Consider the following 16,760-nt stretch of genomic DNA (forward strand, 5'->3'; position numbering starts at 1 on the left):
CTAGTCAGCCAAGCCTGTTACTGATTTCCTTCATTTTTATCTTATCAAGTCATCAATTTTTTGTTTCTAATTTCATAGTTAAGTGACCATTGTTAATGCTCATCATTACTGTTTGCCTACTCAATCAGTCGTTGCTCTTTATTACGATTAATCAAGTCTAGATATATTTTTCAATATATAATCAAAACTGCCCTATAAACATCAATTTGATTATTGTCGTTCAAGGCCTTATTTGGCTACTTAAGCCAGGCTATTTGCCTAAATCTCTAAAAATTAGATTGATGCCAAACAGGATTTTTCCAAGTGAGATCTAGATCTTGCAATTGTTTGGATCTATTTGTAAATTATTATTAGTAGATATTAAACTAAATTCTGGAGATTACTGATTTCATTACAACAGGGCTTACTTGTTTGCAATTCATTTTCAATCTCTTACAATAAATAAATAAATAAATAAGTTTAAAAATTAACTTAGTTACAAGTGTTCCTGACTGGGGACATTACACCTATCCAGTTGGAATATAGTTATTTTTGTTGGCATGCAACATGCTCATATGTAAAAATTGTCTTACATGGTGAACCAAATTGAGGACATTAAAAGCTTGATTCTCATCTTGTTTAATCATATTCTCACTTCTAAAATAAATAGTTATTTTCTGTTAGCATGCACTATTCTGTTGCGTCAGATATTTTGGATATACCAAATTTTATTAAACAAATTTCTATTATTTCTATGACAACATTTCTATTAATCTCAAATCTACATACTGTTATATTGAAAAGTTAATTACTATTGGTAATAGTTGTACAGAAAATAGACTAACCTGTCCCATTGTTGAAGCATGATTTGTATTTAATATGGCATTAACTTCAGCATGGCAAACATAACTGTCAACCAAAAGTGAGGATTGCAACATTTTGTTATAAAAACATATATAGATTTGGAACTGCTGTTTCAAAACATTGTGCCAATTAGCAGAAGACTAATACAAGTTTTCAAATTCCACGATGAATAAGTACAAGTAAAGACAGGAACACATTGATATTTCCTTTAGAAACATTGAAATTATGCACAAGAACAAAGAAAATGTGACATAAACTTGTTTATTCTCAAAGCAATTGAAATCTTACCAAATCACACCTAAAGAGGTTGCCAGACATAAAAATCATACCAAATTATTATGATAGAAATAAAGCATCTGAATATATAAATGCCCACAAGTGACCAAAGTAAGTAAATGGGACTCAAGAATACATCAAGTTACATTAGGTCAGTCCTAAGCAATCTCATACTGACTAAAATTAAAACTAAATAGTTGGCAAACCAAAAGCAAAAAAGAAGGGATTAATTCATTGCAGATGAATTCAGATATGTATTATTCTTTCTTGTAATCAATGGTGCCATCTCAGATATGCAGCTATGAACTTGTAACTGGTTTTAGCCAAGAAGACTGATGCCTAAAGAGCAGATCCAATATATGGATAAGAGTTTAGAGGTTTCCAAAATGATGGATCTCCTCCAACGAATTGAACTTCATCTTATACGTTGGGAAGGTTGCATTCCAAAGTCATGTCTTGTGTCTTTCCCACATTGTGTCTCCTCATAACATGCAATTTCACCTTTCACTAATCAATGCATGTTTACGTGAAACACTGCCAATAGGATTCTTAACCGTTGTCTTGCTTGAACACTTTATTACTTAGAACCACTACCCAATAAATAATCTTCTGGTCAATTGGTTTCTCATTATAAGCAGTCCTAATCAATTGATTAGCAATGATAAATTAATTTAACTACTGAAGCGACTCCTGGATGCTGAGACTTAATATCTCCACACCCTATGATCACATTTGTCTTAGTGATTGCTGTCTTCTTTTGTAAGGGTCTGCCCCTTTTCGTGCTACTAATTTGTTTGCAGTTTATTAATGAATATCACAAACACCCATACAAAAGAACACTATATTGCAAATGAAGATATTAAAAAAGAGAAGCAATATTGCGTCTGCTAAATTAATAACATTGATGGCAACCCAATATTGAATAACCTAATGCACAATAACACTTCCAACAGAAAGTTCAGATTTAACTTGATATTTAGTACTAAAAATGGATGCCAAATGTACATACAATACAGCTTATCTCCCTATTTATACTCAAACAAAATCAACAATGAATTGCATACCAAAAATGCTGTCCCCAAACTAAGTTTCAGATCTGATATGCCCCTTTAATTGACATGTTCGGCACCCATGATGCAGTTACAGGTACTCCATCTGCCCTTCTTAAATCTGCACAGCCCTGTCTAAGTGTTGGCAGGCTTATAAAACTGAATTTGCTTGAGTGTTTTGGGCAAATACAGCCCCTTGTGATTATTCCAGATTTGTACAGCCTGATGTATGTGAATTATAGACTGGTATGACCAATTCTGATCATGTACAGTCCTTGCAATCAAGTTCATAACTACAGAAGCTCATTTCTGCGTAGTATTTGACTTGTACAGTATTTAAGTAATTCCCCAAAATGATGAAAATTGTTCCCAGCAACTCATTCACAGCAGATCAAACAATAGCATCACTCTAAACCCTCCAAACAAACTCTTCTGGCAAATGTGAAATGAAGGCTAAGAAATAAATATCTTCAACAATCTGATTTTACCTTGAAACTCAACCAAATCCTCCTGATCATAGATCAAATCACGCAGAAATGTCGTCAATAAGTTGAGCATGGTGCAAAAATACATAACTTTCTTTTCAATTACTTCTCACTGAGAAGTTTTCAATTTATTGCAGATAAATCTTGTACTTATTGCCAAAATATGGGCAATATCTTGAAAACTTATCAGCCGTAATCTGCTTATAGGTACTGATGACCCAAAATAAGCACTTCACATTTTTTTGATTGCCAATTGGTGTTTGGAGAGGAAAAACGGGGTTTGAAAAAAGAACGAAATTTACAGCATTTTAGAGCAATTTGTTGTGGATTTGAAGTGGATTCAAAGAGGTTTTTCAAGCGAATTCGGATTCACAAGTAAGTTCTCAAAATTATTTTTTTGTTTGTTCAAAATCATTTTGTCTTATCTTTGTTGCTTCTAAGTTTATACAAACTCTAATAACATTTCCAATGTACTCTAAATTGTTTGAGGATAATGAACAAGATCAATAGCCATTTTTTAGTAAGTTTTGCAACAATCCTCATTGTTTTCTCAATAATTTCATATTTTCTTAAAAATTTCAAACCCTAACACGTTTTTGTTTTTTCTTTCAATTTTCAACTCTGTTTAAGATTATTCAAGATTTTAAACTAATTTGTTTGCTAAATTTCTTTGTTAAAATACAGTATATAACTTGTGCCTTCAATTTGTATGTGTAGGTTGATATTTCATTAAAATGGAAAATAAAGGTACCTCCGCAATTGAGTCAGTTGTTGGCTCTGCCAGTGCCCCAGCAGACGCATGTCCATCTAGATATGTAGGCATATGTCCTAAAGGGACTAGAGATAAGGTTTGGAAATATTTCTTTTAAGGACCCGAATATAATACTGTGATATGTATAAAATGTGAAAATATAATTAGTGGAGGCATATCTCATTTAAAATACCACCTTGGAGGGACCACAAAGCATGACACAAGGGTTCGTCACAACACCATAGAAGAAATAAAGAGATATGAATTCTTTTCTGGCTGCCCAAGAAAAAAAAAAGTTAAAAATGCAAAGAGAAAGGACAAAACTAGCCATGAAAGAAGCAATTTCTGAATCTCAAGGTATCCCACTATTTCTCCTTTTTAAGAATCATTTATAATTTTCTAATCACAATTATTAGTTTGGATTTTATTAAAAAAAATATCTTAATGAAATAATGTGGGTTGTGACTAGGTATCCCAATCAACCTTGAAGAAGAAGCACTTGGGGGCATAGTGGGCTCTCTTTGTGGCCCACGTATCTTCAAATCCACTATCCCCTCCCCACCGCTTCTAATGCTTCTAGTAGACCACCACCATCTGTGCAACAACCATCTTCTATAGATAGTTTTTTTGTACACAGAAACACACTCGGAGCACAGTCATCATTGGAGGCCATTGGGTAGAACAATGTTGTGCATTGGCAAGTTGATATTCAATGTGTTGATTTTGGGTATGTCAACAACATCCCCTGTCATGTTGCAACAAGTCCCTATTGGCTAAATTTTGTGATGGGAATTACTATGGAGGGAAAGGACTACAAGGCAGCTTTTCCTACACACTTGAGTGAGAAGTTAGTTCACTTGTTTTAATTTTTACATGTTTTATAGTTTAACTTGTTTTTGTTGAATGTGAGTTATTTTTTAATGAAAATTGTATACTTAATGTTAATTTTACTTCATGCTTGTCGATTTCCCAAAGATGCAGCTTCTAGGGCCAAAGATGTGGTAGAAGAGAAAAATTTACAATGGAAACAATTTGGCTACACCGTTATGAATGGACGGATCGAGAAAATCGTACTATAATCAATTTTTTGGTTCCTTGCAAGGATCAAGTGGCCTTTTTGAAATCCTTGGATACCTCCTACAAGGTAGAGATAGCTGAAATTTTGGCTCTAATATTAGAGCAAGTTGTGATGGAGGCGGGGATTCATAATGTCGTGCAAACCATAATCAAGAATGCAGTGGTATATGTAGCAGCTAGTAGGATCCTCCAAGAAAAATATAGTACACTTTTTTGGTCTCCTTGTAAAGCACATGTCCTTGACCTTCATTTGGTGGACATGAAAATTGGATTGGGTGAGACCAGTTGTACAGTATGCAAGAAAGATAACAAAATACATCTATAATCACCCTTGGGTTCTCCACTTGATGAGATAACATACCCAAGGGAAGGAGTTGGTAATAGCGGGAATCACAAGGTTTGCAACAATTTTCTTAACATTACAAAGAATTATAAGCTTCTTTGACCGCTTTAAAGAAAATGTTTGTGAGTCAAGCATGACAAGACTCAAATTATTCAAAGAAGTTTGATGGAGAAAGTGTTGCATAAATTCTCTTTGACAACTAATTTGCACAAAGTGCTACAAAAATTGTGAAGGTAACTTGGAAACTTCAAAAGTTGAATATTTATTTTTCCATGTACTCAAGAATTGAGTCTTTTATTATTAATTTGTAACTCTAGTCTCTAATGACTAATGATAATCCTTTTCTACTTTTCAATTGTAGGTATCGTAGCTATTGATTAGAGTTCTATAATGTCCCGTGTTGGGGCCTTACACAATTTATCCTAAAATTTCCCAATTAGGGTTTGGTTTGTAATATCCCCAGATAGGAGTAGTCATTCATTCTATTAGAATTAAGTTATTTGTTCAAATTATTATCATTCATGCTTACGTTATTACTATTCAAACTCAGTGACAAAAGGAGTCTGTTATCCAAGTTGCCTAGATACCAACTTGCAATGGATTCCCTCAAAGTTTAGAGATCAAAGCCCTTAGCCTTTCTTGGGACTTTGCCAGCAAGGCGCACAGGGTCGTTGATCCCTACCCTCTCTTGGGACAAAGATCCATTGCTTGCATTTATACAAGCCCCTCCTTGGTAACACTATAGTCTTCCCTTCTCAGCACAATAGTAATATGATTAAATATGTTATCAATATATAATTATAAATACTTAATTGTATGTTTAAGTATATTCATTAACTATTTAACAATGGTTTCCTCTCTAATTATGATTATTATTTTTTTAGTTTTTTTTATTGTGTATAACCCTGATTCTATTATATTTTTTTCTATTAATATAGTAAATAAAACAAATCACATAGTAATATCAGGTCTGACTGCAAAAAAGAACATAACTGGCAAAATTCTATCTGACCAATCATTTAATATCAGGTCTGACTACAAAATAGGACATAACTGGCAAAATCCTATCAGACCAATCATATCACCATGACTGGTCAATCGAACGAGTCAAATGTAAATATTTAAATGGCTTCAAAATTTAGACATATGCTCCCACTAAAAAAAGTCTATCAACATAAAGATAAATCAAGACCAATTAGTCACATGGACCAATGGCACTGTTACTGCATTCAGCTTTATCTCCTTCAAATGCTCCAAGTGGTGGATCAATATCAGCAGCAGCAAACTCTTTGTCCAAGCTTGGTCCAACTTTGTCATTTAATTCTGTAATCTTTGTGTTCTCCTTCTCATAGTAAAAAAATATTCTCCTTGACAAACTGCTTCAGATTGTCTCGTGCTTCTTGGTATAACGTGTCAGAGTATGTATCAAAGTAGTAAGCTGGCTGTGTGTCCTCTTTATAAAGTATCATGGCACCTTCATGTGCCAAAACCAGGAATCTGTCTTTGGGAACATCAATAACAGCAGAAACCTGTGAGATTATATTTAAAATGGGTGAGTTTCTAATTAAACTCAGTAGGATCCTACTTGCTATTCTGGAACAAATCCTCATTCCTTCTCCTACAAAGATGTCATAAGACTTCAGTGAATAGAGCAAGCCAAAATTTAGCAAGTTTTGACCCAAAATCATCAAAGTGGCCAACAAGAAAATCAATCCCGAAAGGACCTTTCAAATTATCCCAATTAACATTAGCACCAAGAAAAACAGACCAAACAGAACATACAAGGTTGTACTAAAAAGTAAATGCTCAAAGGTTCAACAGCAGCCACATCATTAAAAAAACAGGTGTAACCCTGCAGAGGAAAGAACACTACCAACATCCTTCATTCCCGTGGAATGTTTTAGAAGCGAAGTTTCGAGATCTTTCCTTATTATTTGATTCAACCATCCTTTCCTGTCTTATAGCTTCCTCTAGAGTTTGTGGTTCAAGGGGTTTCACCATGGTTTTTGTGGATACATTAAGACCTTTTAAAAACATACGTGTGTCTCTTCTAGGAGAGATGGATTCTTGGAATTGTCTAATATATTCATTCAATATTTCTGTTTGCTTAAGATGTGTTAACTCTTGGAAGTACTATTTAGTATCTTTCTCATCAAATCTGTTCATAAGTTTTTGACAGAATTCTTCATAGAATTTTACATCTTTATGTCCTAATGAGGTACGTCCATGGATCCACCAGTCATGTGTTGCTACCCCTAGAAGGATTATGGCTAATTGGAGGGCATCTTCTTCCATTATGAGATTTAGAATAAAAAATGTGTTTAGTTTTCCTAACCATTGATGGGCTGTGATTTCCCCTTAACCCTTAATAACCGGAATTGCTACCTTGCTTACTTTACATTTGAGTTCTTCATTCATATGCCTTCTAGGCATCTCTCTTCTTTTATCCGCACAAAATTCCCTAAATGATATTGTTTCTCTAATGTGAGGTTTTAGAGCTGCATAGACTCTTGCAATGTCTTCAATGCTAGTCATGGGTTGCTCTATCCCTTCCTCCTCTATTAGATTTACTCCTCTACATAGGAATGTGTGTTGGAGAAGGCTGGTGTTCGAAGTCATATTGTTATTCTTAGAATGGATTGAACTAATCTATCTCCCTATGTTAGGTTGACTTCTTAAATTATTGATTGAGTTAGTTTCCCATGTTTTGTAAGGCTTGGTGTAATGTCCCCAATTTTTAATGTAATAATTAAATTTAATTCATTAATTAATTGGTCCCAGAATTTAAATAATATAATAAAAGGACCTTTAATTAGTTACTTTAATTAATTAATATGTGGTTCCGATTGATTTAATATATCTCGGACCTATTTTAATGTTTAGTTTTTGTTGGTAAGTGTTGTCGTCGGCTATCTTTGTACACCCTCGGAAAGGTTTCCCCAACGGGTATTTAAGCACGGCTTGTAGGTAGTAGTTGGTGTGCTATTTGGATTATTTTCTTTGTACTGCGAATTCCTGTTGGAGTTCTCTATTGTTCGCCATTTCGGAAGTGAAAGATCTTCCCTACTTGGCTTTTCGGTTTCTGTGGGATTCAACCCTTGCCCTATTCCGTCGCCTATAATACTTTGCTCGGATCTGGCAAATCGGAGCACCATCTTTGTCTGAGTATTAATTGGAGAATATCGCTATCCAATATCTATTCATGCTTGGCATTTACTTGATGGTGTTGTACTCTAATATTACTTGTATATGAGTTTGTATTCTCTTTCCAATACAATACCTTGCGTACTCTTTCCTCCATACTCCTCCCTCAATCCACCTCTCTCTGTACTCCTCCCTCCACCCCTCTATACTTCTTTCTCCCTCCATCTGTACTCCTCCCTCCATCTGCCGTACTACCTCCCTCTTGTACTCTTCCATCCACCTCCCTCTGTACCTCTCCCTCTAATCGTACTCCTCCATCTGTTGTACTACCTCCCTCCATCCATACTCCTCCCTCCATTCGTACTCCTCCCTCCATCTCCCGTACTACCTCCCTCAATTTGTACTCTTCCATCCTCCCAAATTCCTATACGACATTCCATTTCTCTGTATAGGCATATCCATTCCACCCTACAACTTCCTACTCCACCGTACGAATTAAACATTTTCCCCTTCAAACTTGGACAAACGGTAAGGTTTGGAAAAGGAACATTACAATTGGTGTTTTCTGTACAGGATAAAGAACTTAACACATGTAGTATAGCACGATACAACACAGAGCAGATACTTTATTCATATATGCACTCAATGATTACAATCCGAATAAAATGATTACCATGATGATCCCAAAGTCCATCTCAGATAGTGTACATATACCTTCCCGAAGGGGTGACTCAAGCGTCACACGCCCGTTCAGATACTATTCTACCCGTCAACTACACTATACATTTTACGACATCATCCCTCCGAAAAGAAGTCGTCTCCAGACGACAATACAACAAAACTCAAAATAAAAATACATCAAAAATACTAAACAGAGGAATGCGTCCCTAGCGTAGTGGTCGTCTGCACCCTCAACTCGTTCAGCTCTGCCCATAGCTTATAGACTTGCTCTTTCCTAATCTTCAATTCTGCTTTTGCTTCCATCTGAAGCTCTAGGGTTGACTGCATCATCTCTACAATTGCTCCCAACTCCTTCTCTTTTCCTGCCACCACTTGCTCCTTTTCAACTGCCAACTATTCCTTTTCTACTGCCAACTTCTGTAGCTGACTCTCTTTGTCTAACAGGGCCGTCCTCTCAGATTGCCAGGCTGCCCTCTCGAGTTCCCAGGCTGCCCTCTCTGAAGCTAACCTGGCAGCTGACTCCTCCCGAGCCCTCTCAGCTGCTCCCTGATCCACCTGACTCCTCCGAAGAGTGTAATACGCCTCCCTGTGTAACTTCACTATCTCATGAGTCAAAGCCTCTACTCGGCTCTCCATACCAAGATCTCTCGTCGTGGCCCAATCCTACCGCATCTCTGCAATCTCCACATCCGACCATCCCTACTCCTCAAAACACACTGTAAAGGCAGCTAGGCATCCCAACCTCATAAAAGATATGACTCCCTCCATCTCCTTCACCACTAAATCCAATGCCTGAGTTTCTACTAAATCTAACACCTGGCAAGCCCGAGCCACTAGAGCTGCTATGTCAGCAAGAAATGTATCTCTCATCCCTACCTCCCGCGCTACTGGATGTTCCTACTGTGCACCTATAGCCTTCTCCACTGCTTCCACCATACGCTCATCAGCACTATGCAGTACTCCCTCACCCTATGTCTGCCCAACATCCTGTAATGGGTTCTCCAGATCTACTTCCCGCATGGGGGTCAGCAAGTACATCACTCGAGGTGCCGAGGTTCGGTGGAACCGCATACTCAGGTAAGCATTCAGCTTTTGGGTTCAGCTCTCTCTGTCTCGCTCAGGTGATGCCAGTAGTGTCGTGTCTACTGTAATCATTGCATCAGAACCCACTACATCCAATCGGACACCCAATGCCCCCAACTCCTCACCTGTCAGTACCTCCATTACCCCTATCTCTATGTCCATGTCCGCATCAGGTACCAAAGTCTCATCTCCTGTCTCTGGTAGAGTCTCACGAGCCGACTCCAACGGTACCTCCAGAGCTACTATCTCCATTGGTGACGGATGTGCCTCCACTACATCCGAAACAGCTTGTGTCTCTATGGTGGGCTGCATCGCAATTGAAACTAGTGTCATCACCACTGGCTGCCTAAACTGACCAAATCCTGGAATGCCATGTATGCCCACAGGAACCAAGTGTGTCGTAGCCGAAAGTACAGACCGCGGAAATCTCAATGGTGTAGTAGTGATCACCTCTATTTCCTTGTCCTCTTCCTATTTCATCCTCGTCGTTGCCTCCAGGAACAAGCCGATAGCGTAATGCGGCATACAAAACGTTTTGTGCTGCAATGTCATAAATTCCGACATTCGTTCGGCCAATAATGCTGCCCAATCATATACTCTATCATGCAAAATTCCGTTCATCATTGCTACATGTGGGAATGAGATATCCGAAGCGCGGCTCGAACCTATGAGGCGGCTTTTCACTATATCCATCAAACAAATGCCACTGACCTTGAATATTAGATTTCTTTAACCCTCTACCTTTGGACGTATTTGAAAGACCCTTCTGTTCCGCCTACGATAAGTCTCCGCACACAAGCTGTATCAACTTCAATTTCACTTCACTGTTCATCTTTTTTGGCTTGCTTTCTATTTTTCTTCCGCCTTGGGCATGACCAGGTATCCCAAATACCCATGTAAAATCAGCCGGTTTGAATGATACTACTAAATTGCAACCAAGATATTCAAACGTATTGGTTCGAGAGAACCTATCATACGTTTCTATCATTATGCGCAAAAACCCTTCGTAGTCTCTGATGCAAAATACCAACATTTGGACTACCCATTCTACCTATGCTTTTTGGATACTAGCCTTCACCTGGTGGTCGTCTGGAGTCTCCTACCACCACTTTCGGCATTCTGCACCATTTAACCCTTCGAATGTAATACTCTGTACTGTAGGAATGTCTCCTGGCTGCTTTGGTTGTTTTACTTTCTTCTTACTTGATCCTGCAGTGGTCCCTGCATTGGTCCCTCCTGCTACACGAATTCCAGATGGCAATGTTTTCTGTTCATGGCTGTGTCTTCGTCAAATTTCTTTTTCCAAACCTTCTTTCAACCTGACTGCATAATTGTCACTTCTTTGTCGTTTGCTGAGTAAATCACAAACCATTAGGTCAATTATTTTCTGTACAAAACTTGCTACAAATTCCTTTCTTCCTTAGTGTCCGTACTGTACGGCTTCCCTCAAGCATGCTGAAGTACGGCTATACAATTCCTTCACTAAATCGGCCCCTCCTGGTATGGCTTGGCTTAAACAATGGCTAGTCTTAATCCTGTATTCTGTACGGACTTCAATTGTCTCCACTGCATGCTGTATGGTTTCTGAATGCTCTGTACCTAATCAGCCTATTTGCTTTGCTGTCGTGGCCGTATGTCCCTTTTCCAACTTCTTTATCTCGCAGTGAGTCCTTTCTAAAACACCGTATGGGGTTGTCTTTTTATGTGCCTCCAACCGTATGGTCTCGTGTCTCCACTCCTATTCTACTATTTTTTCCCTTAGGCGTATATTGGTCTCCACTAGCTGTACGATCCCGCTTTGAAATGTTTGTCCCAACCATACAGTCTTCAAATTCTGGTTGCTTCCTTTTACCATACATGTATGATCTTTACATTGCTAATTTGAAGATGTAATAAATTCCTAGACTCCTATTTTCCTTCCTGGATGGCCGTACGGTCCTTATTTCGGCTTCAATTTCACTGTCTCGCCGTACAGTGCTCTCTTTTAACATCGTATAGTTGCCTTTTCATATACCTTTGACTGTACGGCTACGCTATTCTTCACCAATGTACGGTTTTTGCTTTTAATCGTGTTCGTACGGCTTCCAATTCCTTCTCCTATGCTCTTCCTTTGGCTGTACAGCTTCAAATTTCTTTTGGCTCTCCTCTAGCCGTATGGTCTTTTATAACTCTTCTTTCTATCTTTCCAACGTACCATGACACCCCTCAGAATGTGTCTTTACCTAGTTGTACAGTCTTTAATTCCTTATTTCAGCAGTGGTCGTACAGTTTTTAACTCCTTATTTCAGCAATGGTCGTACGGTCTTCAACTTCTCCTCCCAATAATTTTGGACTCCTTCAATAATAATTTTGGATTTCTTCTCCCAATAATAATTTTGGATTTTGCTTTCATATTATGACCCTTAAGGCCATACGGCAGCCCCTGTTTCTCATTGCTTTTTAATGTTTATAATTCCAGTCATATTCCAAATTTTGCTTCCTGTTCCTTCATGTTTTACTACTTTATTACTTCACACTTTAAAACTATAGTTTTATTACTTGGCTCTTTAAAACTATGTTCAACTTCTATATTTTATTACTTATTCTACATATATACATTATTTACAGACGTTTTTTCTTTTCTCAATTTGTGATGACCCCTTTTTTCAAAATTTTAACCTGATAATCAATTTAAGGTATAAATTAGGAAATCATCAATTTAAATCAGCCTAAGATCCTTTCTACTATTGAGATGTTTGAGGAGTTTGAACATTAATACTAATTTAGGGATTTCAAAGAAGATTTCTTCTCATAGTGTCAGGCAATCTTTCTTCCTCACTATGATTATTCCGAGACGGTAGAATGACGGTGCAGAGGCGCGTGAAACAAGATCCAAGCGTATCCGACAAGTCCTCGAAATTATTTCGCCTTTCCTCCCACCAACTCCCTATCTCAAAATTTCATAGCTCAGAGAAAGATACAATCTTTTCACACTATGATTCAAAAATACTTCATAATGTTATTCAAGCCTTTATGATATATATATTAGTGTACGATACCAATATCCTTTGATTGCACATAATTTGTTAATAAGTTATGTATTGTTATCTAATCGAACATATTTCATCATTTTATATATATTTACGTAGTGACATGTATTGATTCATACCATTTAATATGTATTTTCATTTCCATGCAGAATACTTACTAATTTCAAATTATGATAGAAATGGTTTTAAACTGGATCCCAATGTTCATAATTCGCAATACACAATACGCATAGTTCATTGCTAATATCATGTGATATGATTCAACAAAGATAGTTTATGTGATTATATTTATCTTTTAACATTATGGCACTTGCTAATTACAAGGTGTAGACGATCGACTGTACCTATACTCCTACCACGTCCTGTCTGCAGTATCCTTGCGATGTATGATGGCACTCGTGCTTCTTGGTATAATACCAATGTTGCTGCCGTAAGTATGACTGTCCATTCAACAAGGTGCTTGTTAGTTTTATTCTGATTGCAGATGTCTTTGAAATGATTATATATACCCTGCGTCCATCCACAGCATGTGAAATATTTTATAATGTATTCAACGTTGGGTTTGTTATATATCGTTCCTTCTTCTCCTGAGTGTGAAATATAGGTTAAGCAGCTTGATGCGTTCCTTATTTCCTATTCTTTTTTCTCCATACCTAACCCTAATACGGGTATGGGTAATTATATATACTCAACGGGCATGAGAGTGAAGACGCGTCTTATCATTACAATATCTATTATATTTATTGAGTTGACTTAACCATTTTCATGTAGTAAATATTAAGAATCAGATGTAATCATTCCAAAAATATTTAATAGTTTAGGGTTTTCAAAGGAAGTTTGCTAATAATTAAATTAGGTTTAGGTTTGAATATTTATATTATTTATAATGATAGATGTACGTATTAATGTATTGCATTAATAATACATTGATGATCTATATATGTTCAGAGAGGGTTTTGGAAATAATAATAACACTTGGAATATTTCAAAGTAGTATTAAAATAATATTTATTTTGATTGAAGTAATTTTAAATATTTAAATTTATTACATTGCAATAGAAATACATGCTAATGCAGGTTCATTACAGTCTCCCCTTCCTGATTTTGCTTGTCCCCAAGCAAGGCTGACTAAGAAAGGGCTTCTTCTCCAACCCATGAAGCATCTTCTCTGGGAAGACTTTTCCACTTAATTAAGTATTCTGGAATAGTCCGATTCCTTAGTCTTCGTTCAGGCCTATCAAGAATAATCTCAGGTTCCAATATCAACTTCCCTTCACTGTCTAATGGTGGAAAATCACCACATGGGACTATATGTTTCCCAAGAACCCTTTTAAGCCTGGATACATGGAAGACATTATGGATCTTGCTATTTTCAGGCAACTCTATTTCATATGCTACCTCTCCTATTCTTCGTAGGATCTTGTATGGTCCATAGAAACGTGGTTTTAGTTTTTTTGCTCCACTATTCTTGAGTGAAGATTGTTTGTAGGGCTGAAGTCTTAAGAATACCAAATCTCCAATTTGGAATGACCTTTCCACCCGTTTCCGGTCAGCATATATCTTCTGTTGGTTTTGAGCATGGTGGAGATTATCCTTGAGAGTTTTCATGATGTCAAGGCTTTGTTGGATAAAATCTTGGGCTCCAGGTACTTTGCTCTCTTGATTGATCAGATCTCCAAATGTAGTGGCATCATATCCATATAATGCTTTGAATGGACTCATTCCAATTGACATGTGATGGGTATTATTATAACAATATTCTCCCAAGTATAACCATTTGATCCATGCATTTTGTTGCCCAGTCACATAGTTTCTGAGATAGCCTTCTATCCATTTGTTAACAATTTCGGTTTGTCCATCTGTTTGGGGATGGTAACTGGTGCTGGGAGTTAATTCAGTTCCTGTTAATCTAAATAGTTCCTTCCAAAACAAACTAAGAAATTTTCTATCTCTGTCACTAATGATATTCTTTGGCAATCCATGTAATCTGAAAACCTCTCTAAAGAATAATTCTGCTATCTGCGGTGCCTTATAATGTATAGATATAGGAAGGAAATGTGCATATTTGGTGAGTCTATCTACCACTACCAAAATGGAATCTCTGTCTTGTACCTTAGGTAACCCTGTAATGAAATTCATAGTAATGCTTTCCCATTTTTTATTTGGGATGGGTAATGGTTGTAATAGACCAGTAGGAAAATTCTGTTCAGCCTTATTCTTCTGGCATATTATACATTCCTGGACATGTTTCATAATATCCTTCTTTTGGCCTTTCCAAGAGTATCTCTCCCTTATCTTCTTGTAGGTTTTGTAGAATCCAGTGTGTCCAAATAGAGGGTTGTCATGATATTCCTTCATAACCTTCCCTTTAACTTTGGAATTTTCTGCAAGTAGTATCCTTCCCCTATATAGTATGAGTTCTTCAACAATTTTGATTTCATCATTAGTTATGTCACCTTCCATGATTTCTTTAGTCCTAGGATCCTTAGCATATTCTGCAACAATTTCATCTTTCCAATCGCCTATGATGCTAGTAAGGGTATTCAATTTGCCCTTCCTAGATAGAGCATCTGCTACTACATTATGGGTTCCTTTAACGTATTCAATATCAAAATTATATGCTTCGATTTTACTTACCCATTTTTGCTGGCGATCATTAAGGTCCTTTTGATTCATGAAGAATCTCAAACTATTATGGTTTGTTTTAATGTTAAATCTTCCACATACTAGGTATTGCCTGAATTTTGCCAATGCGTGCATGATAGCCAACATTTCCTTATCATAAATGGAGTAGTGTCGTTCTGTTTTTGTTAGTTTCCTGCTCTCAAAAGCAATAGGGTGTTTGTTTTGCATAAGTACAGCCCCAATTCCTTCACCAAAAGCGTCACATTGTAATTCAAAGGGTTGTGAAAAATCAGGAACAATTAAGACTGGACAAGAACTCATTGTCTCCTTTAATTCTTCAAAAGTTGTTTGTGCTACCTCATTCCATCCAAAATTTCCTTTTTTTGTCAAGTCTGTTAAAGGAGTTGCTAATTTGGAGTTCTTCACAAACCACCTATAATAGCTGCACAACCCCAAGAATCCTCTAAGTTGTGTTGGGGTTTTGGGTTTTGGCCATTCCTTGATTGCTTTGACTTTTTCTTCATCCACGCTTACACCTTTGGCACTGATTTTATGGCCGAGATACAGAATCTCTTCTAATCCAAATTCACATTTTGATGCCTTTGCAAATAGTGATTCAGATTCTAATATGCTTAGTATTTCCTCAATATGTTGAAGGTGTTCTTCCCATGTCTTGCTATAGATGAGAAGGTCATCAAAGAAAATAAGGAGGAATTTCTTGAGTTGCTTCCGAAAGACATGATTCATACATGACTGGAAAGTGGCCGGAGCATTAGTGAGACCAAAAGGTAGAACTAGAAATTCAAAATGTTCATAATGGCATCTAAATGCTGTCTTGGGAACATCCTCCTCCCTCATTCTAATTTGATGATATCCCGAACGTAAATCAATTTTAGAAAAATATACTGCTCCATGAAGTTCATCAATAAGTTCATCCAATCTGGGAATGGGATACCGATTTTTTATAGTTTTTTTATTTAGTGCCCGATAATCTATACACATTCTCATTGTTCCATCTTTCTTTTTCACTAGTACTACTGGAGATGCAAAAGGACTAGAACTGGGTTGAATATGCCCCATGGCTAGGAGTTCTTGGATGGCCTTTTCAATTTTATCTTTGTACTTTTGAGGATGTCGGTAAGGGGTGGTGATTACTGGTTTAGCATCTTTTTCCAATTCTATAATGTGTTCAAATCCTCTTTTAGGTGGCAATCTCGGTGGAATTTCTTCAAACACCCTCTGATGTTTTTTAAGGATAGGTTCAATATCTATATGGATGGTTAATTCTTGGGGTGTGGATTTATTCAATACCAAACATTGTGCAGCCCACTCTCCTTGACCATGTCGTAGTGTTCTTTCTATTCTTTTGCATGA

General features: G+C 36.9%; 1 protein-coding gene across 10 annotated transcripts in view; it reads right to left on the reverse strand.

The window, feature by feature from the left end:
• Positions 1-16,760, reverse strand: part of LOC149573299 (Cytidine/deoxycytidylate deaminase family protein) — a 235,551-nt gene that overhangs the window by 115,543 nt on the left and 103,248 nt on the right. For all 10 annotated transcript variants that reach the window (XM_089814513.1, XM_089814506.1, XM_089814514.1 and 7 more), the window contains exon 6: positions 825-888. In XM_089814513.1, the coding sequence (XP_089670639.1) occupies positions 825-888 (64 nt within the window). The remainder of the gene's footprint in view (positions 1-824; positions 889-16,760) is intronic.

This window comes from Cupressus sempervirens, chromosome 2 (genome assembly GCF_028749045.1).
Source record: "Cupressus sempervirens isolate cs-2001-9-10 chromosome 2, ASM2874904v1, whole genome shotgun sequence".
Taxonomy (NCBI): Eukaryota; Viridiplantae; Streptophyta; class Pinopsida; order Cupressales; family Cupressaceae; genus Cupressus; species Cupressus sempervirens.